At 37.7% G+C, this 26,392-nt stretch overlaps 1 protein-coding gene across 13 annotated transcripts in view; it reads right to left on the bottom strand.

Moving 5' to 3' along the window:
* The window catches only part of dock3 (dedicator of cytokinesis 3), a 210,653-nt gene that overhangs the window by 131,868 nt on the left and 52,393 nt on the right, over positions 1–26,392 (bottom strand). For all 13 annotated transcript variants that reach the window (XM_017713326.2, XM_017713325.2, XM_017713324.2 and 10 more), the window contains exons 3-4: positions 21,624–21,664; positions 932–987 (exon numbers count right to left, since the gene is read on the bottom strand). In XM_017713326.2, coding sequence (XP_017568815.1) covers positions 932–987; positions 21,624–21,664 — 97 coding nt within the window. The remainder of the gene's footprint in view (positions 1–931; positions 988–21,623; positions 21,665–26,392) is intronic.

A 26,392-nucleotide genomic window follows, 5' to 3' on the forward strand; every position in this document is an offset into this window, starting at 1 on the left:
CATACTTGAAGTTCATTTGGCTTCAGGCAGGTATTTAGTTTTTTAGCACTGCTACTTTACTAACCTATTGTTATTTTTACATTTTTATCTGCAATTTTATTTACATTTTATTTATATATCATAGCGATTATGTAACATTTATTTGAATAATTATTTATTTATTATTTGCTGCATTTTGCTGCTGCTCAAACGTGTGAATCCACTTTATGTGATACCGCATGTCAGCACAATCACAAAATTTTACATTTTCACTGCAATGTACAATCCGTCCATATTGTGCAGCCTTGTACAGCTTCAGTTTCACACTGCCTATTTAAAATCACAAACACATGCTGCTTGTTGCTAGGCTAATGACTCCCCAGGCAGCTCCTGTTCTTTACAAAGTCTTACATGTGTTTCTTACCTACCTTGTATTGCAAAACCTTGGCATCCATAGTCCCTGTGCATTTATTTTAGAGCTGTCACTATCATTTATATTAGAAATAGGTCATTCATAGATTATTTTTATGATTTATCAACTAAAAAACACTAAACAAAGGATTTGTGCATTACCCCCATTTGCAGATGTACTCTACCGCCTACAAAATTCAATTCTCGAATGCTTGAAACACCATCAATTCCATCCCAAATCGCCTTGCACATGTAGAGAGCTGACATCAAGCTCAATGCCAGAAGCTACTAAATCCTGATCGAGCTAAAAACAAATGCAAGAGTGAACAGTTCCAAAAGACTTTATTCCAATCAATCAGAAATAAAGGGATGCCCAAGGGTGCAACAGCAGTGGATAGAGTGAGTAATAAGAAAAGGACAAATGATTAAATAACGTGGTAATCTCATGATTACTTTCAGAATCTTTCCTTCTCTCTCAGTCTTTTCTAGACACTCGCGTTATGTGAGGCGGCCTCACATAACTCAGTATAAATGCACTTACCCTCTGTTGGTGACCATGGCCTTCCTCAGGTAAACATAAGTGGCTGGGAAGATTCCCTGTAAGAACAAAGAAGAGATTTACCTTTCTGCCTTAGTAAATAACATCATTAATACAACACTGCCATTAGAGAAAGAGGAATGAGACCAAGACTGAGAAAGAGACCTAAGGCCTAGAGAGACCTATACTGCAGGTATATCACTATGAATATTTCACCCATTACCACAAGGGGATAACACTCAGGCCCATTAAGCGTTTGCCTGCAAAATGGCCCAGTCTTTCCTAAATCTCCTGTGGGCATAACTATAAATGTATAGAAGTGATGACAGTATCAGTGTGTCTACGTAAGGCTGACTGAGGAATGGAGAATGAGGTAAGCACAGCTAATAGATCTACAGACTGCAATCATAATAACTAAACTAGTTCATTAAGATAGTTTAAACAGATGAAGATTTACTTTTAAAAAGGCTTTCAATGTCCTGATCACAGAACAGCCAACAACTCATGAAGTAAATGTGCAGCATGAAGTGATTAATCTTCTCAATAAAGTAAACTTGTAGTTAACCGACAACATATGTCAAAAATGTGATGCTCTAACAACCTATTTTTTGCTGACATTTCAGGCAACTACTTTTGTTGCCCTTTGGCAAACCTTGACATCTAGCATGATTAGAAACATTTAAGTGGCAATGGCTTATGTGACATTAAATTGACCCATTGCTGACACAGCTTTACTACTGGCACAAAAGCCTCTGTAGTCTGTAGCACTCCAGCAGTGCAAAAGGCAACGCCATGTTTCAAACTACTGGTTATTAAACTTGTATGAGACAATTTGGACCACAAAATCTAAAGAAGAAAGAATTTCCATTTACAGTTTCTGCATAACAGCCTTCATCTTTCAAAGGGTTAAGTTAATTGAGGGCATGAAGTATTCTCATACAAACATCCATCAACCTAATGGGAGAATTCCACATGCAGGACTGACAAATAAGTACAGCTTATTCATCAGCAAATTATCCACCTCTACTATAAATTGTGTCTTTTGCATGTGGAAAATAATCTTGTTCAGTGTGAACAAAGGGGGCCTACTATGACCAACTATATGGTCATATATATATAGACCCATTTGCTTTTCTCCACTGTTCTTCAGTGATGTACTTTTTCATCCTTCTACCATTCTATATAAACCAACAGAAATTAATACTCTTTTAAAACCACTGCCATCTAAGTCGATAAGACTCAACAGCACATGTATTGATAGTACTACATAGTACTTCCTTACCTAACTGTGTTATCCTTTATTTCATCCGTTTACCATCATGCAAAAACCTAACCAATCAACTTTTCAATCAAATCCATTAGTCATTGAGATTTTTAGCCGTTTTTGAGCTATTTTTAACAGCTATTAAATATTCTAGAAAGACTCAGGTGTTAATCTAAAGCACGTGACTGCATTTCATACTTACTGTTTGCTCAAACCTGTTTCCCCTTCTTTCCTTTCTCCATCACTCCAAACACACCTACTCATTTCTCTCTAAAAATTTCAAGCTACATCCACCAAATTTTAGAGGAAGATGCAGAGGCTGACCTAGAGCATGAGTGCATTTCATACTGAAAGTACTCTTCTATCTAACCCAGCTATCCTTTTTTCATCTCTCCATTATCTCATAAAAAAAGAAAAAATCCCAAAGATACTGCTCCTTGAATTATTACAAAGCTACATTTGGAAGAAGGTATAACCATAAACATAAAAAAGGTATTTAACATGTTTAAGGTTATAAAGATGAATCAGCCAGAACAATGTAAATATCAACACTTTGTTCAAAGTGTCCCTTGTCAACTATGCTGTATTTGGCAGATATGCTGCACATTTTCATTTGTAAAAGCCAGGGTTATCTCATAGGATGGTAAGTCACCCAAGCTTAAATCGCTGGGATGTCATGTTTACCGCAATCAGACAACTTTCATGGAATGCTGAGTCGCTACTGTTCAAATGTTTAAACTTTTAAGTCTGTAAAAGTTACGGTCACTGCTAGAAATAACATAAGCATGGCGTCACTGAATATTCATTTTTCCAATCATCTCACAGTTCATGATAACAAACAATCTCACAATCCAAATAATCCCTGTTACAAATTTAGCCTAATCAGTCCATAAAACTTTACTCTGCATTTCAGATGTCATGCCAGGTTGGGATAGTGTAGTGGTTAACACCTCTGCCTTGTAGACTGGGGTTCAATCCCCACCTGGGTAAACACTATACCAATAAGAGTCCTTGGGCAAGACTCCTAACACCGCCTTGGCCCACCTGTGTAAAATGATCAAATTGTAAGGCACTCTGGACAAGAGCGTCAACAAAAATGATGAAAACTTTTTTTATCTATTTTCTTTTCTATTAAAAGAATTAAATTATAGTGTTCTTTCAGGTTCCTAGCATTGAATTGTCTTCTCTCAGTAGGAAGATGGACAAAAAGACCTGCGGATTTTTTCAGATCGGCAGCAAAAGTGGAGCTGGATTTTCTCCTCTCTGTCAAAAATTAATGTATTATTTTTCTGCTGGAGAGAGTTTTGGTGGTCTGCCAGGCCTTACCCAGTTATTATTTTCCTTTTACCTTCAAATTCCTTATGCAAGAGGATTATCCTACATCTTCTCATCTCAGAAACACTATTCTGAAAAATTAAAACTTATTGGCAGTTTTGAATGGAAATTAAATGAATAATGAGTGGTATCTGACTTTTGCACAATGCTGTATTACATAATTACATTGAAATAGTACAGCAAAACAAAAGTAATAACTTTCAACTTCTGAGTTATTTTAGCTAGTTATATACTGAGTGGCAAATGTGTTAAGTACACCTCCTTGTACTAACACATTTTGACCATTTTATCAGCTCCACCTACCATATAAGGTATGTGCATTTAATAGAGTGGACACTGAGTGGACACAGTACTTAAAACTCCAGATGCACTATTGTGTTTAACACACACTAACACACCACCACCAATAATCCACCACACAGATAATATCTGCTCTGTGGTAGTCCTGACCATTGAAGAACAGGCTAACAAAGTATGCAGAGAAATAGATGGACTACAGTCTGTAACCGTAGAACTACAAAATGCTCCTATACGGTAAGTTGAGCTGATAAATTGGACAAAAAGTGTAGGAAAAAAAAGTACTTAATGAAGTTGCCGGTAGGTGTAAGTGTCCTCTAAATGTAGTACTGCAACTGTTATTATGCAAAGCAGCTTTTCCAACTCACACATGCAAGTCAACCAGTTCACATGACCTCCAAGTGGGTGTTACTATAAACACTACAATATTTCAACAGTGATGGCATGATGCCCAGACTTGGGGCACTGTCACTGAGACTTTAATTAAATTACCAAATTATGAGGAAATTAGAAAAATCTGCAAACAAATGATAGAAAATGTTAAAAAAGACCTGTCCTCGATGAACTAATACAGTTCTGTGAAAAAGTATTTGCCCCTCAACCAATTTCTTCTATTTTTGCTGTGTCGCATTTAAATGTTTCAGATCATCCAACAAATTTTAATATGAGATAAAGACTACATGAGTAAACATAAAATGCAGCATTTAAATGATATTCCATTTACTGAAGATAAAGATTTCTTCAAAACATATATCACCAATGTGAAAAAGTAACTGCCCCCTAAACCTAACAGCTGATTGTTCCACCCTTGCCAGTAATAACTGCAATCAATTGTTTACAGTGAGTCTTGTACATCACTGTCAAGCAACTTTGACCCACTCTTCTATGCAGAACTGTTTTAATTCAACTTCATTGAAGGGTTTCGATCATTAACTTGTCATAGCACCTCGAAGATATTCAAGTCACTACTTTGACTGAGTCACTCCAAAACTTAATTTATTTCTTTTAAACCATTCAGAGGTGGACTTGCTTTTGTGTTGCAGATCACTGTCCAGCTGCATAACCCAACTGCACTTGAGCTTTAGGTCACAAACTGACAGGCAAACATTCTCCTTCAGGATTTTCCCATAGAGATCAAAATTCATATTCCATCAGTTATGGCAAGTCTTCCAGGCCCTGCAGAAGCAAAGCAGTCCCAGACCATCAAACTATCACCACCACATTTGACTGGTGGTATGATGTTCTTATAGTGGAATGCAGTGTTAGCTTTATGCCATATGCAACAGGACCCATCTCTTACAAAATTCCACCTTTGACTTATCAGGCCATTTAATATTATCTCAAAAGTCTTGGGGGTCATATATATGTTTTTAGGCAAATACGGACGAGCCCTTGTGTTCTTTTTGGTCAGCAGTGGTTTGCGCCGTGCAACTATCCCAATGATGCCATTTTTGCTTAGTGGCTTTCTTATTGTGCAATTGTGGACCAAGCCTGTAGTTCTTTAGATGTTTGTCTAGGTCCTTTTTTGACCTGCTGGATGAGTTCATTTTGGTAGGTCGGCCAATCCTGAGAAGGTTTACCATTATTTCAAGTTTTCTCCATTTGTGGATAATGGCTCTTACTATGGTTTGCTGGAGTCTCAAAGCCTTAGCAAATGCTTTGTAACCTTTTCCATGGATTTCACTGACTTTGTTCACATCTGTATTTGAAACTCTTTCGAACGTGGCATCAAATGCTGCTTTTTGGGACCTTCTATGCTGCTTCACATTGCCAAGTGATGTTAAGATTCAATAGGTCTGGCAGTAATCATGCTTGGGTCTGGCTGGTGAAGCTGAATTTAATAGTCAACTGAATCTGCTAAACTGGTTAACTTAGTAGCTAAGGGGGTAATTACTTTATCACGTAAGTGCGGAAGGCACTAAAAATCAAGGCATTTTTCCTTTAACAAATGAAATAATCATTTAAAAACAGCATTTTGTGATCTGAAACATTCAAGTGTGACAAATATGCAAAAATAGAAGAAAATGGAAAATACTTTTTCATAGTACTGTAGAATCTACCCAACTTGATGCATGTGAGAGTCAGGCTTGCTGTCCCCATTCAAGATGACTCCACACCTCAAGGCAAAACGTGCACCTGAGTGCATGTTAATTATCCTTACCTTATGCTCATAGTCCCAGTGTGCATTACGCACTGGGCAGCATTGACAGCATGTTTTCCCTTGAGCCTCTCCAGCTAACTAAATCAACTGCAGAAGAAGGGCCTACAAATGAAGAGAGTCCGTGGAAAGGGAGGATAAATATCCATCCTGCAAGCTTGCACATCTGTGTTATGCCACCACAATTCTGAGATACGGCCTTCTCGGTCCGGGCAACCGCAAAGCCCTCGGCTCATCATAAATGTACAGCTCCTCTTGAATCATAGATGGCACTTTCGAAGCTCTCATTTGAGGCGACCTAATTTACTTGCTCTCTTAAATTTCGTTCGACACTTCGTTTGGCATTTCCACTTTGAGAGCCACAGTGTTTGGATGCCTTGCAAACCAAATGATTGCATACTGACTAGATTTATTAGGTTTAATCTAAACAGAACTGAATCTGTATTTCTGCTGCTTCCATTCATCCCTTCTTCAGCTGGATGTGAAATGCACATGTAGAAGCCTCCCCCACATTTTCGATGCGCCAGCTGTCTATTTGACCACTTAAAAGGCCAGAACCACTGTTAAGTGGTCTGTTTGACCACTTAAAAGGCCTACCAGTGGGTCCAAAGTTTTACTACACACTTCTGTAACCTAAAAATAATCCAGCCAGTGTGCACTGTAGTTCATGTAGTTACTAAATCATAAGCCTAAGTATCTAGTAGGTCTGGGATTTTAACAGGTTAAGGTTACATTAAGTTACATCTATTGGACATTTACATCATCTCAACATAATGTCATACTACAGTCATGAGATATTTATAGCACACAATGTAAAACATTATGTAAAATACTGCTAATTAGCATATGACTAGCATTAGAGTGTTAACTGGCAGAGTGCCAACTCCGTAGGCATCTGCAGGACACATAAATATAACCCAAACTCTTTCAAACTCAGGTATCAGTTCATAAGTAAGGAGATCTTGATAAGGATGTAAGACAAACTGCTGTACAAAATTTAAAAATAAATTACGAAGTGTGAGATAAGATAATAAACTGCTAAACGAACATAACAATAAATCAGCTCAAAGCAAAAGCAGAAGATGCAAGAAGGGCACACAAAGTCACCGAGTGCATATTGTAGGAGCAGACTTTTGGTCAGTCTAGGCCATTCAGTCCTTGGTCTTCTAGGAAGCTCTGCCTTTTTCCCAGAGTAAGATCTAATACCATGCAGCATGAGCAGCTAGTGCTGCTTAATCTGTCCCAGGGAATAAATAAGTGAGCGAGAGGGAGGGGCAGGTGATGAGGGAGAGCAGAGATAAGACTGTTTCTGTCATGGGACCGCAGAGTCATCCGTCTCCCTAAGTCCATGGTGTCTCTATGGCCAAGTGAGGAGAATCATCCGCAGCAATCCCATTTCCCCGTGCTCTGGGGTCCTGTGGGGCTGGGATGCTGGCTAGGGACAGTTGCTTTCTTCACAGGTGCCCAGCTTTTGGATTGTGGCACAAGAGATGGCTAGAGGTTTTGGATTGTGGCATTAGAGGTCTGTCTAGATGTACGTGTGACGAGAAAGTAAGAACTGTCCAGAGATTTACAAAAAACACTTCAAGAGATTATTGACAGTCAATCCGTCGAGACTACACTTCAAATGGAACTTTTAATGCATGGACTGTATTCTTTATGCTGGCCCACATGCACATGTGACACAATTAGATGCTACGCCTACATATCAGTAGGAGCTTCACTGAGTTCTTTCAATGCTGTCTTACTTAAAAATCTAGATTATCACAGTGCCACAGTGCCATGGACATTTGTGGGAAAACATGGTGTGTTGTACAATTCATTTTAACCACTAGAACATTTAAGCTGCCCTACTGTCATGCAATGGCTCAGTAATGCCTTGTAATAACCCATCATTTTTTAACAATAACTGGACAGCAGCAGTAAAAGAAAAAAAAAAAAATAGTTCTTTAGCACCTCTGTTTCCCAACAGCAGTGATTGTTGTCTGCCAAGTATCGACAGTAAGATACATGTCAACCTGACATCTGATTGCATAAACACTATAACTCTAAATATATTTGCCTTTTGAAAGCTATCTGCCATGTCTGCATCTGACCCAGACTAAGGTTGCCAAAAAAAAAAAAAATTAATAAATACATTTAAAATGGTCTATTACATGTATAATGTATTGCAAATGTCCCACAGTTCTTTTGCAACTCAGTCTGAACAAAGTGATGTATCTACTTTTAACAGCAACAAGCAGCAATACAGCCTGCTAAAGATCTTGTCTTGTTGACAGCACTATTCTGGACATATCCTAGTACCACTGCAAGAATGTTTCTACAGCAGCTAATCATCCCCAGTTTGAACGACCAGGTAGGCCGCGTTAGAGCCTGTGGGTCGAGAGCACTGACACGTTACTAATGGTCCTGCTCCTAGCTAACATGAGCTCAAACTGAGAGAGAGAGAGAGAGAGAGAGAGAGAGAGAGAGAGAGAGAGAGAGAGAAACAGCCTCTGCATGTCAGAACCATCACTGACAGCCTTTTATTCTCTCTATTATGTGGGAAGCACAATAACTAGTATTTGTTTGCTTAATTATTTGATAAAGCATAAACATAGCTTGTAAAGGCCGTTTTGTTGATGCCCCTGCACTCAATTGTTTTCACTCTCACATAAAGGAGGAGGAATAATCAACCAAAGACAATCACTGTTACATATTCTTCATCCTACTCACCAGTCCCATTTACAAGATGCTAAACTGGATAAATATAAGCGAACTATGTGACTATGACTTTTGCCCTATTCTCACAAAGATACCCGGCATCCAAGACAGCTTCACCAGTCTTGCTTAACTGAATGTAGTGCTGTACAGTATCTGAAATGTTATATTTGAAAAAAAATGTACAGGATATTCTATTCTGTTTTTACTCTTGCTCACTTTTTTAAATGTGGCCCCGCTGGTGCACTGTGTCTGTTTCAACTTATTTTTATTTTTATTCACAACAGAATTTTTAAATTGTGGTACTGCTATTAGAAAAAGGTGCTGCGAATATCGATAGAAGCTTGGAGCTGATATAATTTTTATTTTTTGCACTTCATATATATATTCCCACTCTGAAAAAATGTGCGTAGTGCTTTTAGCATGTCCAAACAGATTATTCCATTGAGGTGAAGTTGACGAGAAGGTTAATGATTGAACACAACATAAATAGGTTAAAAGGTTCACAATACTGTAAAAGTACTGCTGTAAATCCACTCAATTAAATACTGCAAGACGTCGGTACAAGAGACACATGCAAGTGTGACACAGTAACACAGTAAAAAGTGATGTCAGACTGAAAATCTGAGAGTGCTTCCTGAAAGTGCCACAAATGCCATCGTATTATCATTTTAAAATAGCAGATTAAATTCTTAGTTGAGTTCTGTCGTTTATAGTTAATCTGTTTTAATTTAATAATCTAAATTTATAACGCTGGTGCCCTGGATTGGGAATTCTATTTTGATAAAGCTATAGGATTTTTAAAAAAATCTTAGCTCCTAATGCTGTTGATTAAAAGGTGAGCTATCTGTGAGTAACAGCCTGTCAGGCTTTCTCCCTACCTCTCTCACTCCCCCTATGTGATCCCTCCCCATGCGTGGTAGCAGGTTGCATTTCCACTGCCATAAAGAGTAATGATCTGCTCTAATAGGCAGGAATTCATCTCTGGGGACTTGGGCCGACGAGGCCTGGCTGCAAACACTGGAAACTCATTCTCAGCAGAAACAAACGCCCTGGATTTTAAAAGTGTTAGAAAAAAGGAGAAAACAGGTGCTGCAGGAGGACTCCTGTTCCTATTTAAGTGAAATTTACTTTAGAGCAGGTGATCAATCAAATCAGTGCATTCCTCAGGTTAAAATGTGGTAAGTGGAGTGTATCAATCTTCTTCACTATGCCTGGAGGAAGCTGTATCCTGGAGATCCTGGAGAGTGGCCTGAGATATTAACGAATACAAGTTCTTTGGACTTACTTCTTTGCGCTTGTGTTTAACCATTATATAAACATTACATGCTCTTGGGATTCATTTTAGTACACATAGCTGAATCATGTTCACTGCCAAAACAAGGTTGCATTATGAAGCCAATGTAACCAACAAAGTTAATAGGGCAGTTGTGGGTTGGAGGTTAGGGAACTGGCCCTGTGACCGGAAGGTTGCTGATTCAATCCCCAGTACTGACAGTTCATGACTGAGGTGTCCTTGAGCAAGATACCTAACTCCCAATTGCCTCCCAGGCACCGTGGGTAGGGCTGCCCACCGCTCCAGGCAAGTGTGCTCACTGCCCCCTAATGTGTAAGAATTCACTAGTGTGTATGTGGTGTTTCACTTCATGGATGGGTTAAATGCAGAGGTGGAATTTCCCCGTTTGTGGCATTAAAAAAGTATCACTTAACTTAATTAAGCATCTGTGCCATGTTATATAAATCTCTCTCACTGGATATCTAATTAGCTTTGGATTTTCTTGTATGCAGATCTGAGCTAAACTAAAACAGAGCTAAACTAAAAACTTCCTGAACTCTGCATTACCAGTTCATACAAGACCACATTCCTCACTACTTGAAGTAGGAGAAATCTATAAATCAAAACTGATAGTAATGCTAATATTTCAAAACATATATTTAACGTGACTGTTAAAATTTGTCAATGAGAGAAAAAATAATGTTGTGATGTTTGGTTCAATGAACATAAAAAATGTACAGTAAAAAAAGTTTGTGCAAAAGCAAGAGACCAACCTTCATTTATCGCAGTCAAAATAGCCATTAAATACAAGGGAAAAAAAAAAACAAAAACAAGATAAAAGCCTCCAAAGTTCAGTCATAAAAGTCATTTTCTGCTTTTTTTCTGTCAGTTTGGTTTTTCTTAGTAACAGCTTCTTGACAGCTACACATCCTATCAGACCCAAAGCATTGCATTGTCTTCACACAGTGGTATGATGGACAGAAATACCTGTGCATTTTCACAGATCACAGCTTTTAGTACTGTTTATCTGATGGTGACAGTTTTGGGGGTCTACTAGATCAAGCACGATTGGTGGGAATCCCATTTTCTCTATACCTTTCTAAAACTTTTACAGTACTTTTAGACAGTACTGACTGTACTGTCTTTTTCAGGTTTTTCTGGCTATTATATGTGCACATATAATATAGTACCTTTCCCACTTATACTTTTACCAGCAAGGTAATAGCTTGTTATTTTGAAGGCCATGGCGTGAAGAACATTATGAGCTATCTCATTCAAATTTCAATCAGTGAACTGTCCCCTCTCTGGCAGTACCATCATTTCCCGTCTCTTCCTATCACTGAAATTTCTAGAGTCTATAACTCATGAGTGCTCACCCGTCCACCTAATTTTCACATAGCTACCTACTGTCGCCTGCCAAAATATACAGTTCTCAATTCAGAACCAGAAATCATTACAATGGTGTTTTACTGTTTTGTGACACTGTACACATTTGGGATAGCAAAACTGGCAAAGAACAGAGACTCAGAGTCAAGAAACCAACTTGTGGTATCTCAGTGTAGGATCTGAAATGTGTCTGATTTTAGACCATCAAAGCAAGGTTCCTGTCAGGATGATGCAGATGTCAGCTGGAGAGCCTTCTCTGACTGGTCAAAAACTTAAAGAAACGCAAAAGTAGCCCAATCTTTAAGAATGCAAAGATGAGACCAGACATACTTTAAAAACTACACTCATTACTGTGTATTCCTTACTGGTATGCTGAAAAAGGAGAAAAATGAGACATAAATTGCAATATGTGCAAGTGTAAAGTGCATAATTTAGAAAAATGATTATGCCTTAGACTAAATGGCTTGTGAAAGTACTCATCATATTTCCCATGTGCTATGCGCTTTTGCCAGTCATTTCATTCAACAGCCTAACACTTTCTGAACAATTCAGACACATTGTTCAGACTGCCAACAGTTTGCACTGCCCACTTGTCAATCAAGAACAATCTTATTTGTTTCCCTTATTGTATAGAATCCATGCTAATCTTAGAGCTGCTTTTGGCTGCTATGCCAGCATAACAAGTCATTTCTTGTCATTCTGCCTGATGAAGAGTAGCATGGTGACATTTCACACATAAATAATAAAAAAAAAGATTAGCTGCAGTGCTCTGAGCTTTTTAATACGCAGGTGAAAAATCCGTAAAAAAAGAAAGTTTTTTTAAACCATTACCGTAAACAAGCTCCAGGGAAAGATGCTGATGCCGTGACAGTTCTGACAGTTCTCTTGTTAGTGGTGGCCTAACTAGGATCAGGTTTTGCCTTCATAACCTGTGCCTTGGCTTTACAATAAGAAGTGACAATATGAACAATACATTCTCTACAAATCTTAAACATTCCTCAGGAGTACTTACAAGTACTGAACTTCAATCAGCTATTTTCTAGAGTTGTGCTACTAGGGCTGCATTATCAATCAGACAGGAAGATGACAGAAATAATCTGAAGTACAGAAGGATGTTACATTGAAGTCTTCTAGAAATGTGTGCAGCTTGTAGAACAACACTGAACACTGATGCATCTCCTAGAAGAATCTCCCTTAAAAGAATCTTGAAAAATAAACCGCTTTCATTCCTTAGGTGCTGCTGATAACTACTAGCAAGAATGACAGCATGAAATTCTGGCCTCTATATCTTTGTGATAATAATTTAATATTGTATTATAATATGTACGTCAGTACATTTTTTGTAATAACCTATAAAAATCTGTATCAACCCCAAAAAGCTTTTGTTTACTTCTGTTCTGTTACTTCTGCTTGACTATGTGAGGCTGGAGCGTGCAACTCTTTTCAAGTAAGCATTACTATGGTACACAGACTAGTCAGGGTATATCAGTATTAAAAGGAATATCGGTTTGCTGCTGTGGTAGAGCGGCAAAGAGGTACACTTGTCCAAAATCAGTTGGACTAAAATCTTTGTACATGAACTGACATTCTAAAAATGTCTTTTCCTTCTCCTACAAATTTTCTCCCTCAGGGTCACAGGGGGTGCTGGAGCCTATCAGAGCATTCTTATAAATAAAAGTTCCTTAATGGTTCTTAGTTCGGATCCTATCATTCTAGCCCACATCTCTCTCTCTCTCTCGTTCTCTGTCATACAGTGTCTTGGCTACCGCAAGCCATTAGTAGATGGTCAGGGATTATTTGGGATGAAAGTGAAAATACTGAATGTTGGTGATGGTACAGCTACACCCAGCTACGACCAAGTATATAATTTATTTCGCTTAAAGGAAATAATACTGAAGTAATGTTACTTAAAAACATTTTTAGGTAACTTTTCAATTCATTACTGTAAAAATCAGAGACCAGCCTTTATTTATTCACTTTCCAGTCAAAATGCCCATTAACTAAGTGTTATTAATTTTCAGGAAATTATGTAGAAAATAATTTACTTTACATAAGGGGAAATTTGAATGGAAATAAGTGAAAAGGCAGGAGTTCCAAAATTGGAGAGTAATGTTCTAAAAATAAAATAAATAAATAAATAAAATACAAAGAAAATGGTGCGCTATCCAACCATTGAAGACCTAGTAGACCACCAAAACCGTCCCAATCAGATAAGCAGCATTTAAAAATTTCAACTTTGAGAGAGAGGAGAAAATAAACCTGCTTCAGATCTAAAAACATCCACAAGTGTTTCTGTCCATCCTTCCACTGTGAGAAGACAACTCAGCGGAAAGAATGTGTAGCTGTTAAGAGGCCCTCACTGAGAAAAGAAACAGACACAAAAGAACATTTGCAGATCGAACAAAGAAGCGCCGGTGTTAGCAAAACAATGGAATGACCACCTCAAAGTCCAGGCCTCAACATCAATGAATTCACCGAATGCAACCAACTTCTAAAACTGAAAGAAAGGAAAAGAATGTAAACTGTAATTAAGGCAAAGGCTGGACAGTAAACACTGAAACACGATGTTCAGATAATAGATTTTTTTTTTCTGATGCTGAAAACAAATGACTTGTATTTAATGGCCCTTCTGACTGACAAAAAAAGTTTCTGACTTCTGCATAGTACTGCATATTGCTGACAACAGGTGATTTGGTAACCTACATACTGTATGTGCCATACTGTGGTTTTATCTTACAAATCATGGAATCTCTATAGTCTTTCCTTAATTATTCTATGAAACATGACATAAGATCATCATGCTGAAAAATGTGCCTTCGTCCTGATCTGTATTCCCCTGCACTCATCTGATGCTCGTGTAATGAATCACAGTGATGGTGCAGGAGAAACTAACATCTTACAATGTTATTAGAATAACTCACCCTGAGGCCCCCTCCAACTGTCCACACTCTAATTACCTGTGCTATATTGATACATTCATATTAGTCATCCATGATTAGAAATGTGATCTGTATTTGCATTAAAGGGTTTATTATGAAAATGTTACGATAACTATATGATTTAGATTTTTTAAAATGTACTTTCTAACCGATCATCACCATAAAAGACAAAACGGTGATATTTTCTGCAAGCTGAAACCCTTTCTTAAACTTTTAAGACCTAATGTGAAAGTAAACCAACTGGACATACTTTCATATTATGGACCGGAACTTGGGACTATCCTCTTTTTTAACATAAATTCCAGTTATCAAAAACAAATATTTAAAATAAAAAATAAAAATAGTGAGGAAAGCACTATATATATATATATATATATATATATATATATATATATATATATATATATATATATATATATCCTTGAGTCATTATTAATAAAAGGTTTGCAGCAATTATTAATTTAGAAATTATTCAAATAGAGTATAGAGAGCAGATAAGCAGCGAGCAGGAACGAGTCGTGACTCTTAAAGAATGAAGAAGATGCCTAGGTCAGATTTGAGAAACCCATGGGGCAGTCATGGGCTGGAGGTTAGGGAACCAGCCTTGTGACCGAAAGGTTGCCGGTTTAATCCCCAGAGCCGGCAGCACATGACTGAGGTGTCCTTGAGCAAAACACCTAACCCCCAACTGCTCCATGGGTGCTGCAGATTGGGCTGCTTACTGCCCCATAGTGTGTATGTGGTGTTTCACTTCACGGATGGGTTAAATGCGGAGGTGAAATTTCCACATTGTGGAACTAATAAGGGTCTCTTAATTAGGGAGAAGTTGTAAAAACGGTCCTTGTCAGACAAACCATATAGGTGTCGAAAAGTAAATTTAACATAGCAAATAAGATGATAGCCAATGGAAACCTTAGGATGGTTGGAGAGGAGGAGTGAAGACAGTGCCTGGGGAGGAGCACTAACCATATTTGAAAAACATTCTAAAAACTGATGTAATGTGTTGGATCTTTGCACTGTGTCTTTTCAGTTTTCTCATATAGCTCATGATTTCATATGAAGCTTTTAGTTGACGTGACTGGTATGATCTACTTTATTCTTGTGAAGAAACAGAATACAAATAGATTAAATTACTTATTATTAATAAAATATTTTAGTGGATATATTTATTACTGACAACATGTGATTTGATGCTCTGTAGCAAACACTTTGTAAAATGCGTTTTTAAAATGCCACTGATGTTACTGTCACTGGTATTACTGTTCTTATGTGTAATAGCAATGTGGATTGGTTACACCAGTGACACCTATGGATAGATAGAAAAGTGGATGTTTCTGTCGAATGACCCATAAATACAAATAGCATTTTGTTAAATAAAAAGTTTCTTACATGTTACATTTGAAACAAGTAAATGCACACCACATTGTAGGTTAGTCACTGATGTCCAGGCTGTGCATGTCCCTCTGTTCGCAGGTAAATGGTGAGTGATCCACCTCATTCACACTGTGTCTCTGGCCCTTAGCTCACTCTGTGTGGGACTTGGCATGCTAATCACAGGCCAGGTGCCAGCACTGTGTCACCTCTAGAGCAGATTAGCATGGGTTGGCACGGATACGAGCTACTCGGCACATAGTGGGGGATGGCGGGCACCTCCAGCATGGTGCTTTGAAGTCCTGCCACATGGCATTGACCACACGCGTGCGGAGATCACCACAACATGTCCCAGAGCACCCACCTAGAGGAATGTGTTTTTTAAGCAGTAACAATGATGCTAGTGGGCTAATTTAGAAGTACGAAAGAACACTTACCAATACACAGAAGTGTACATTTGAAAGAAAGTTTTTATATTCAAAAACAGCCAAGGAAATCTTTAAACCACTGTGGGTTAAGATGGTATGTACCTGATGCAGTTTGGCTGACAAATGCCACCCCTTCAGATGAGCTAATGACGTAATATAGAGCTTACCCTAGAAGGAAACACTACAATCCAAGACTAGAGGTAACCCAGGAAGGAAACACTACAGCTGACACAAAAACGAACCCTCTTAAGTTCTCACTACAGCTAAGACTATAGTTAACACTAGAAGGTAACACTAAAGTTAAAACTAGAAGGAAAATTTTCAGCTAAAACTAGAGCTTATAAATCTCTTCCAACACACTTAGGTCAAAGAATCTGTGCTTCACATTAGCCAAATTTGTGTAGTCAAGATACTACACTGTCTCTTGTTGCAAGACTGATAGATGGACAGTCTTGCAGGGCCAGATATAATCTCATACTCAGAAAACACTATTATTGGCTAATGGAATTAATTTTCCTTTGCAAAAGATTCTCATGGTTGTCCTCAGATATTCTCTTTATGCGACCATGATTGTCCTTGCAAGACTAGTAGGTTAAGTAATGTTGTTTATTTTTTTTGCTGATTTCGCAAACTCAGTAGCAGCAATGCAAAGGGTCACATGCGTGCAAGTGTATGAATACTCAGTAGGCCTATTTTTTTCTATCACACTGTACTCTCACAAATGCATCCAATCCAAATGATAGCTGTGTTTAGTAAAAACAAATGATAATGATTAGGTGTGTAGCTGAGTGCTGTATACATTATGTGTATACCAGGCCCATTTAAGTATTGTTAAGTAGCTTCCTGAATGTATTTTTTGTTTTTGGTAGTATTTGGGAATTTTTGCCTAAAGGTCTCGTGAGGCAAAGCTGTATGCTACTCTGAGCGATTTGGAAGAAGGCTCTTTATATATTATCTGAGTATTAGCTTTTAAAGGTCAGTGGAAACTGAAAGCTGGGCCAGCAATCCTCTGTAGGGTGAACTCTGCTCACATAAAAGAAAACTGTTTCAAAATGTCAACCTTTGGATACTAGTTCCTGCTATATTTCTCTGATTTGGTTAGACACGGCATCTATTCTACCATATTTATAAATTATATATATTATATATATATATAGCACTCTCTCAGTCAGCTTCATGAGGTATATATATATATATATATATATACATACCTCATGAAGCTGACTGAGAGAGTGCTAAGAATGTGCAAAGCTGTCATCAAAGTAATAGGTGGCTGTTTTGAAGAACCTAGGTATGAAGCATATTCTTGGGTTCTTTGGATTCATATTCTTTTTTGCTTACTATATAATTCCATATGTGTTCCATAGTTGTGATGGTTTCAATATTAAACTATAATGTAAAAAATAATAAAAATATAAAGCAATTTATTTCTCCCATCAGGCTTCAAGACTTTCACTTTGCTGGTGTTAAACATCAGACTTCTCTTTTAAGGTATGGCACTATTATCACTTGCTCACTTGAGATATGGAACTCCATTTCTAAGTTTCTTAAGTGCAATGTGAAACTGCACAAATCATCTCCCATATAGTTTAACGTTTTTCTTCTGACGGGTTCCAAGCCATTTGTTTTTTGATGAAACAAATTTTAATTAAATCTAATCACACAGATTATGTTCATATGCTTTGGTCATGTTCAGTTGTGAAGGCTTTATGGCTATATGTCATACAAATCTTGTCTGGTTATTTGTCTGTCAACATTCCCTTGTCTCCAGCCTTACTTTTACTTCTTGATGATTCTAATTTGATGCTTACTGTATAACAAAAAAAATCACGATGGCAGCCTCAACTGCGACCAAGAAATCAATCTTGACAGGCTGGTTTAAACCTACCCTTTCTTTATCTCAGTTATGATGTGGATATTTTCTGGATATTCTTATTCTAGAACAGGCAACTTCCAGATTCCACAATGCCAAGGCAGCAACGATTCGCTTTAGGACTGAGGACATTAATTATGTTAAGACTCTGTATGTGCATAAATGTATGATGTATATGTATGTATGTGCATGTATGTAGGTATGAAAGACCCCCTCCCCTCCAATCCTTCTGTGGTACTGATATGCAGACAATGTTGTTTGTGTGTTTACTATAAAAATTGTAAAAATTATTAACAAAAAAAAATTTAAAATAAAGAAAAATTAATGTGGTCTGTCCAAAGTTTTTACTTGTACTGTGTATATATTATGGCCGATACTGATACACAGCCGATTGATACTTCCATCTCTATTTCATTCCTTACAACAGGCCCCATTCACCAACCATTCTTATGAAGAAATTTCTTCTTATGCACTTAATAACCCATTTATGCAGATATTACAAAGATTCTGACATTCTACATTGCTTTTTTATTTAGGATTTGTTGTTAGTTAAGAACAGAATCTACACACACTCAAAAGCAAAAAGGTGCACACAATTCTGCAGTTTAAGATCATGTCATAAATCTTTCTCAAAACAAATTTAAGAAAAAACCTAGGAAGAAATTTGTGAAAAAGGCCCAACATTCTGAATGATATTATACATTTATGATAATATTTTTGTATGAAAAAATGACCTAACTGTGAATAGAGTTTTCTTGAACGAATAATGAAACATTAACAAACCTGTTCTGTAAAATTTTTAGTGATCAATAATCAACTAGCAGAGGTTCACTATGACATCCAATGTTTTAACAATTTCCTTATTCAAAAATAAGAATATAAAAAATATATGGAGGCTATTCAATAACAAAGGCTTTTTAATAGATATAAAGTAGTATAAAAACAGTACCAGTATAATGTAGATGTTGGAGCTGGAGATTCCTTTATTCCTTTATTAGTAAAAAGTCAGTAGAAAAACCCCAAAACATGATGCTTACAGGTAACCCTCACCCATGCAGTGGTGCGGCAGATGCCAAAAGCTGTAACAAACATGATTTGAGTTGCTTGAAACCTGATTTCCACACTTCCCAACCCCTGCTTTCTAGGAAAAGCTCAGTGGTGCATGCTGCGTCCTCACCTCACCTTGACTTAAGCTCTGCCCGTGTCCAATATGGTCAGCAAAAGCGTAAAAAATCACTGCTACATTGCTCTCCTCTGTGAAGTAGCTCGGTGTTCACAATGTTAGCGTAGCAGTGGTGCAACACTTCAGGGAGACAAAATGCCAAAGCTCTGAGCTCTGCTATATGGGGTGAAGGTGTGATTCAAAGAGCTCCTTTAGCTACCGATAAAAGGGTGTAAAATACTATTTGTCATGACAACAATTCTACAAAATACAGTGCGACTGTGAGCTTCGCTCACTACAGAGCTTCACACAATATATTCAGAACAATGGAGAGACATGGAAAAATCAATGCAACTTGGTTTACAGTACATTAGTGATACGTTGTTATTGTGCAATGCAATGATTGTGCTCTACTTTCTTTAGTTTCAATGAATAACAAACCTGACCATCATATCTGCATAGTTATAACAGTTTTGCTTGTAAATCAAACTATTCAGAAAAAATATTTCACCCCAAAAATAGAGTGAATGAATGCCTGAATAAATGTATGAATGAATATATGAATGAATTAAAGAATAAATTAATAATTTAATAAACGAATGAATGAATGTTGCTCCACGTAACAGAGCCCGTTTAGTGCTCGCTGTGAATATTCAATGGGCATGTAACAATACTCCAAATAAAATTCACTGCACAATTTGATATCAATATTTTTTAGCAATCTAATTCCGACAATCTACTAATAAGACTAAAGTTGGGAGGTGGGTCGCAAGAGCTGGAAGTATGACATGATTGTGATGGATGACATTGAATGTTCAATGTCATGTGGGTTAAGTGGATTGTTGGTGTGCATACAATCTGACTGCATTAGACAGCACAAATAACAGACAGCAGTTAATATTATTTCCATGATGCCTGCTGTCACATTTTGGATCACAATATACCAAAAGCACTCAGTAACTGTTGGTCACATTGTTGGCTACTAGTTTTAGATATTTTTTAATTTACAATAATTTTTTTTTAATTTACAATCATTTTTTAATTTACAATACTTCTGTACTTTTCAGGAGACTTGTAGTAACGGTTTCTTGGCAGCTACACATCCTTTCAGACACACAGCACTAAGCTGTATTCTCAATTAGGAAAATACACACCCGTGAACTGTTTCAAATCTAAAGAAAGACTTAAGTACTAGGTAACAGTTGTTAGGATTTGCAATTTCTGAAAATAAACATAAATCCTAATAAACATAAATCATTCATCTAATCTCCTCAGAAATCATAACTAGTACAAAATACCAAGCTGTTTTGTGGCTATTTTAACTGGAAATAAATAAAGGGTGGTCTCAGACTTTTGCAACTATACACTATGAAGAACACTGTTTTCAGTGATGGGTATGTAAGGTTAAACAGCATCACAAAACAAATCCAAAACCACTTTCATGCTTTGCCGCAATCTTTTCAAAGGCAGACGCATTATCATCCTAACAGTGACATGCAACACAACAGCTCACAATGGAGTCATCGGAACAGAGGCCAGGCTGTTCTAAAGCTCCTTATATGCCATTTCTCTTTCAAAGACGAAAGAAAGCTTATTATTGTAGCGACTTGAAACATGCCTGTATACAATGCATTACATTGCACTACACAGTACACTACAGTATATTACAGACATTTAAGGCTATTTTGCGCTATTTTGTGACTGTTTGGCGTCCACCTGGAATCCATAACTGAAAACATTGTGCAAAAGTACATTTTCACAGCAAAATGTGTTAAATGGTTTTAGATAATATGCACCAATTTATAAATGCATTGTGCAAATGAGAAACAAGCATCAATTTGTGTGCCAGCTGCTTTCAACAGCCTTCTGGTAAACAAGACACCTATTACAGGGAAAGCATATTTAACGCTTTTCTTTTTAATCTGGGACCATGAATAAATGTGCCAGACCGAATGAGACTATTTGAGGTTGTCAGTCTCAGTGGAGTGAGGGTGTGATGATATTTTAAACCTGCTTGTGATGGGGAAAAAGTAGTACAACAATCACAAACACTGGGCTAAATACTAGTTTGTGAATTTTGCCATGGTATAATACACAAAACTCATTATTTTGGCTTCAAAGGTATGGATATTTCTTGTTCCCTAGCATATTTCAGATGTCTCTGCAAAACGTCCATCTTACATGAGTTTTGTTAAGAATACATTGTTTACAAATGGTAAAAATCTACACACAATTTAAATAGCAAAATTAACAATATGCTTTGTTGATGAACTTGTGACAAACCTCGGGATATACAGAAAATCAAATGTCTGTGCTTCACTTGCTGTTATCCTGTTAAAATTACGATATATTTACATTATATAAACACAGTTATAATTCATTTTATTTCAGTATAGAAATATACCGTTTTGAAGATTTGAGTGTACTGATCTTAATAAGCCCTCTGGAGTCACAAAAGGAATTAAATTCATTCTCAGATTAGGAGGTGGAACATTATTGTGTTTACCTTGACAGTTGGTTTTTTGGTGGAGAACCCTCTGAACCATCCTAAAACAGAAAGATAAAATGCATTTAGTTAACCAACAGCATTTAACACTCTAAGACACAATCTCAAAATAACTGCAGAAAATCAATAATGTATTATTATTGTTATTATTACTAACAATAATAATAATAATAATTTTATCCAGGTTTTTACCATATCTATCTATCTATCTATCTATCTATCTATCTATCCTCTCACATGGAAATTTAGCCCTAAACGTCTAGAAGTATTGATTTTATTACACTCACAGGACACAGAAAATCTTTAAATTAATCCCAATATTTACGTTTCCAGGACAATTCCAAACATTTTTAATTCTATAAAAAATTTAAAATAATGGAAACTCAAAACTGATTAGCAATAGCTGTTGCCGCTTTACGGCTTCAAACTACATCTCTACATCTTCAAAATACTAGAAACATTTACCTGTTAAATACAAGCATCATCTTAAGCTACAAGAGGATCTTGCATTTTGCCAATCTAAAGTCCTCAGCTTTAAATACAACTCACATTTCACCTCATTTTAGGCTGCTGACAGATGATAAGCTTTTTTTCACTTTGCTCACCGTAATGCAACACTGCTACATCATCAAGATGCACTGTAGATTAGCAGGAACCCTCAAAAACATGCACCAGTTTATTCGATTTGCTGCATCCCAATTTAAAACAAACAAAAAAAGTTTATTAATTTGGAGTACCGATGAGATGTGGGATTTCATTTCTCCTCCATGCCTGTATGAAGTGGGTCATTTCTTGCCACATGTGTCAGCAAACAGGGTCAAGGTTGAATGTCAGTGAAATTTGAGTTCCACAACAAGCCAAGTGGTGCACGATGCGCATGGTAGTTTTGCCTAGGTTAAACAGTAGTACACACAACATCTGTAGGTTTCATTTGAACTCAAGTGATAGGGCTAGTTTTGCTTTCCGAATCTTTCTCAATATTAAGTATACCAGAACAAGATATACCAGAGAGAAGGAAATGGGGGATGGATGCGGATGACAAACTGACAGAGGGATGGACACAGACAAAACTGACAGAGAGATGGACCAAAACAGAAAGAAATAGCCTTTGGCCATGTGGAACACATGAAGGCAATCATGGACATCCCTTTCTATATTTTGAACTGTATGTCATGTTTCACTCAAGGATCTTGCCTGCAAATGGCCAATGCATACTGCCATATCGATGCAGCTGTTTTCTGTGCATTTAATACAGATAAACACGACAAAAATGTGGAAGTCTGATTTTGAAGGTCTTGCATAAATGTCAGCGCACAAGACTGTAAATCCACAGATCCTATAAGTCGACCTCATGGCTGACATTGTTCAGTATGAGCTGCCTGAGCCTTCCATATGACTCGTATTCAAGACAGTAGCTCATATAGTGAGAGCCACCAGATGGCTACTTAGATCGTACAGATGATATCTAGAGCCAGCGACACAAGAGGATGTCTACCACATACAGAGACGAGATACCTCGTCTGGTGGTAGAGAGCCAAAAATATATAATACTTCCAAGATCTTGTCACGGTTGGCTCCTCCCAGTCCTGTCCATGTGTTCTTGTTTTGGTTTGGAACTCCGCCCCTGATTGTTTTCACCTGTCCCTCATTGTTCTGTGTATTTAAGCCCTGTGTTTGCCCCTCGCGTTTGCCATTGACTGAATGGACTTTTTTGACCACGACCCTGGATTTGCCCATAATAAATCTCGCTTATCTCAGCGTGTGCGTCCGCCTCCTCGCTCCCCCTTACAGATCTACTGTAAGAAAACCGATGTTTTCTGTGAAATCTATTTGAGCAATGTTGAACAAAACAAGATTTTCAGAACAATGGCCTAAACCCCCAATTTAAAACATACCAGCTCATAATTAAAAATTATGAAGCAGTGCCTTTCAGACTGAAAAGCAGCCTAGGTTAAAATGTGCAGCAAGAACACTTCACATGGCTTTCACGTGAAAGGGTGGTCAAAACTGCTTTAGGCTCAGTGGCCAGTCATGAGTACATGTGTTCATGGGTGTGACATAATCAGCATGAATTCAGAAAAGAATCTTATTATACAACCCCAATTCCAATGAAGTTGGGACGTTGTGTAAAACATAAATAAAAACAGAACACGATGATTTGCAAATCCTTTTCAACCTATATTCAATTGGATACACTACAAAGACAAGATATTTAATGTTCAAACGGATAAACTTTATTGTTTTTTGCAAATATTCATTCATTTTGAATTTGATGCCTGCAACACGTTCCAAAGAAGTTGGGACAGGGGCATGTCTACCACTGTGTTACATCACCTTTCCTTTTAACAACACTCAATAAGCGTTTGGGAACTGAGGAAACAAATTTTTGAAGCGTTGTAGGTGGAATTCTTTCCCATTCTTGCTTGATGTACAACTACAGTTGCTCAACAGTCCGGGGTCTCAACAGTCCGTTGTCGTATTTTGCGTTTCATAATGTGCCACACATTTTCAATGGGAGACAGGTCTGGACTGCAGGCAGGCCAGTGTAGTACTACGAAGCCATGCTGTTGTAGCACGTACAGAACATGGCTTGGCATTGTCTTGCTGAAATAAGCAGGGATGTTCCTGAAAAAGACGTTGCTTGGATGGCAGCACATGTGGCTCCAAAACCTGTTTGTACCTTTCAGCATTAATGGTGCCTTCACAGATGTGCAAGTTACCCATGTCATGGGCACTAACACACCCCCATACCATCAGAGATGCTGGCTTTTGAACTTTGCACTGATAACAATCCGGACAGTCCTTTTCCTCTATGGCCCAGGGGACACAACGTCCATGGTTTCCAAAAACAATTTGAAATGTGGACTCGTCAGACCACAGGACACTTTTCCACTTTGCGTCAGTCCATATTAGATGAGCTTGGGCCCAGAGAAGTCGGCAGTGTTTCTGGGTGGTGTTGATATATGGCTTTTGCTTTGCATGGAGGAGTTTTAACTTGCACTTGTAGATGGAGCGACGAACTGTGTTCACTGGCAATGGTTTTCTGAAGTGTTCCTGAGCCCATGTGGTAATATCCATTACAGAATGATGTCGGTTTTTAATGCAGTGCCGCCTGAGGGATCGAAGGTCACGGGCACTCAATGTTGGTTTTCTGCCTTGCCGCTTACTCGCAGAGATTTCTCCAGATTCTCTGAATCTTATGATGATATTATGGGCTGTAGATGATGAAATCCCTAAAGTCCTTGCAATTGCACATTGAGAAAAGTTGTTCTTAAACTGTTGGACTATTTGCTCACGCAGTCGTTCACAAAGTGGTGAACCTCGACCCATTCTTGCTTGTGACCGACTGAGCCTTTCAGGCATGCTCCCTTTATACCCAATCACGACACTTACCAATTAACCTTTTCACCTGTGGAATGTTCCAAACAGGTGTTTTTGAGCATTCCTCAACTTTCCCAGTCTTTTGTTGCCCCTGTCCCAACTTCTTTGGACCCTGTTGCAGGCATCAAATTCAAAATGAGTGAATATTTGCAAAAAACAATAGTTTATCCGTTTGAACATTAAATATCTTGTCTTTGTAGCGTATTCAATTGAATATAGGTTGAAAAGGATTTGCAAATCATTGTATTCTGCTTTTATTTATGTTTTACACAACGTCTCAACTTCATTGGAATTGGGGTTGTAATATCAATGGCCTCAAGAGTGTATGGTACATTTTGAACTCCACACAGCACATCAAAATCTTTTATTTCCGAAAACAATTTATTTCAGAAAAGCAAAGAAAATTTTGTGATATTTCTATGATATGGGGTTTTTAAGTGAGAAGAGCTCCATGACAGCCTTTCTACTGTAAGACAGACTCATGGGGTAAGAAATATAGTGACATAAAATAGACTACAGCGGCTAGCATACCAATGTTCAATCTAATTATTCTCTGTGTCACAAGACTATACCGTTCCATCTCAACCCTGGCAAGAGTCATAAGACATGCATCATCCAATACCATACGAGTATGAAAGACTAAAGGACTCATTCGAAATCTAATTCAGCCATAGGTTGATGGTCCTGTTCAATCTCATTTATCGATTTCTCCATTCCAATCTCTGGTCATTGTCTGAGTCTGCCTTTGTCTGGACGAATCCATCTCATCTCTCAGACTGAGTAGTCTGCCTGGAACTGACAATGTTATAAACATACATCATAACTAAGGACTGAGGGGGTTTCTCTTGGTAGGATCACTTGTGTCATTTAAAGGAGTGGACAAAAAACCTATATTTCCCTAAGGCCTAATCACTTGTAATTATTTGTGACTTAAAGTAATAAATAATGTGACACTGAATCTGACGCTATTACATTCCTTGATCCATAAAAATGTGGAAAAAGATGAAGTGATAACACAGCAAAGGGGTTAAGGGAGGAGGTCAAAGTCATATCAGGTTTGGGTAATATAAGGTAAACAAAAGAGAAACAAAGAGAAACAGAGAGAAAAGGTGAAGACCTAATTCAGTTTGCTTGACTAGGAAACATTTCCTGTATTGACTTGGAAACGTCATGCTGGTCCAACCACACTCCTCTGATGACTTAATGCATTAATGTAGCCATTTGCTACCGATTGGCTGTGACAACAGCAGAAAATATTCATGACCGGCTGGCTGCACTGAACGCACCTGTGGCCATCTGTCCCAAACAGGACACAACACCTGCCACATTAATCATCTACAGTCCGTATATGTTAGTGCTCTTTCCTCATGGCTTTTGACCAGGGCAGA

Source organism: Pygocentrus nattereri, chromosome 21, assembly GCF_015220715.1.
Source record: "Pygocentrus nattereri isolate fPygNat1 chromosome 21, fPygNat1.pri, whole genome shotgun sequence".
In the NCBI taxonomy this organism is placed as follows: Eukaryota; Metazoa; Chordata; class Actinopteri; order Characiformes; family Serrasalmidae; genus Pygocentrus; species Pygocentrus nattereri.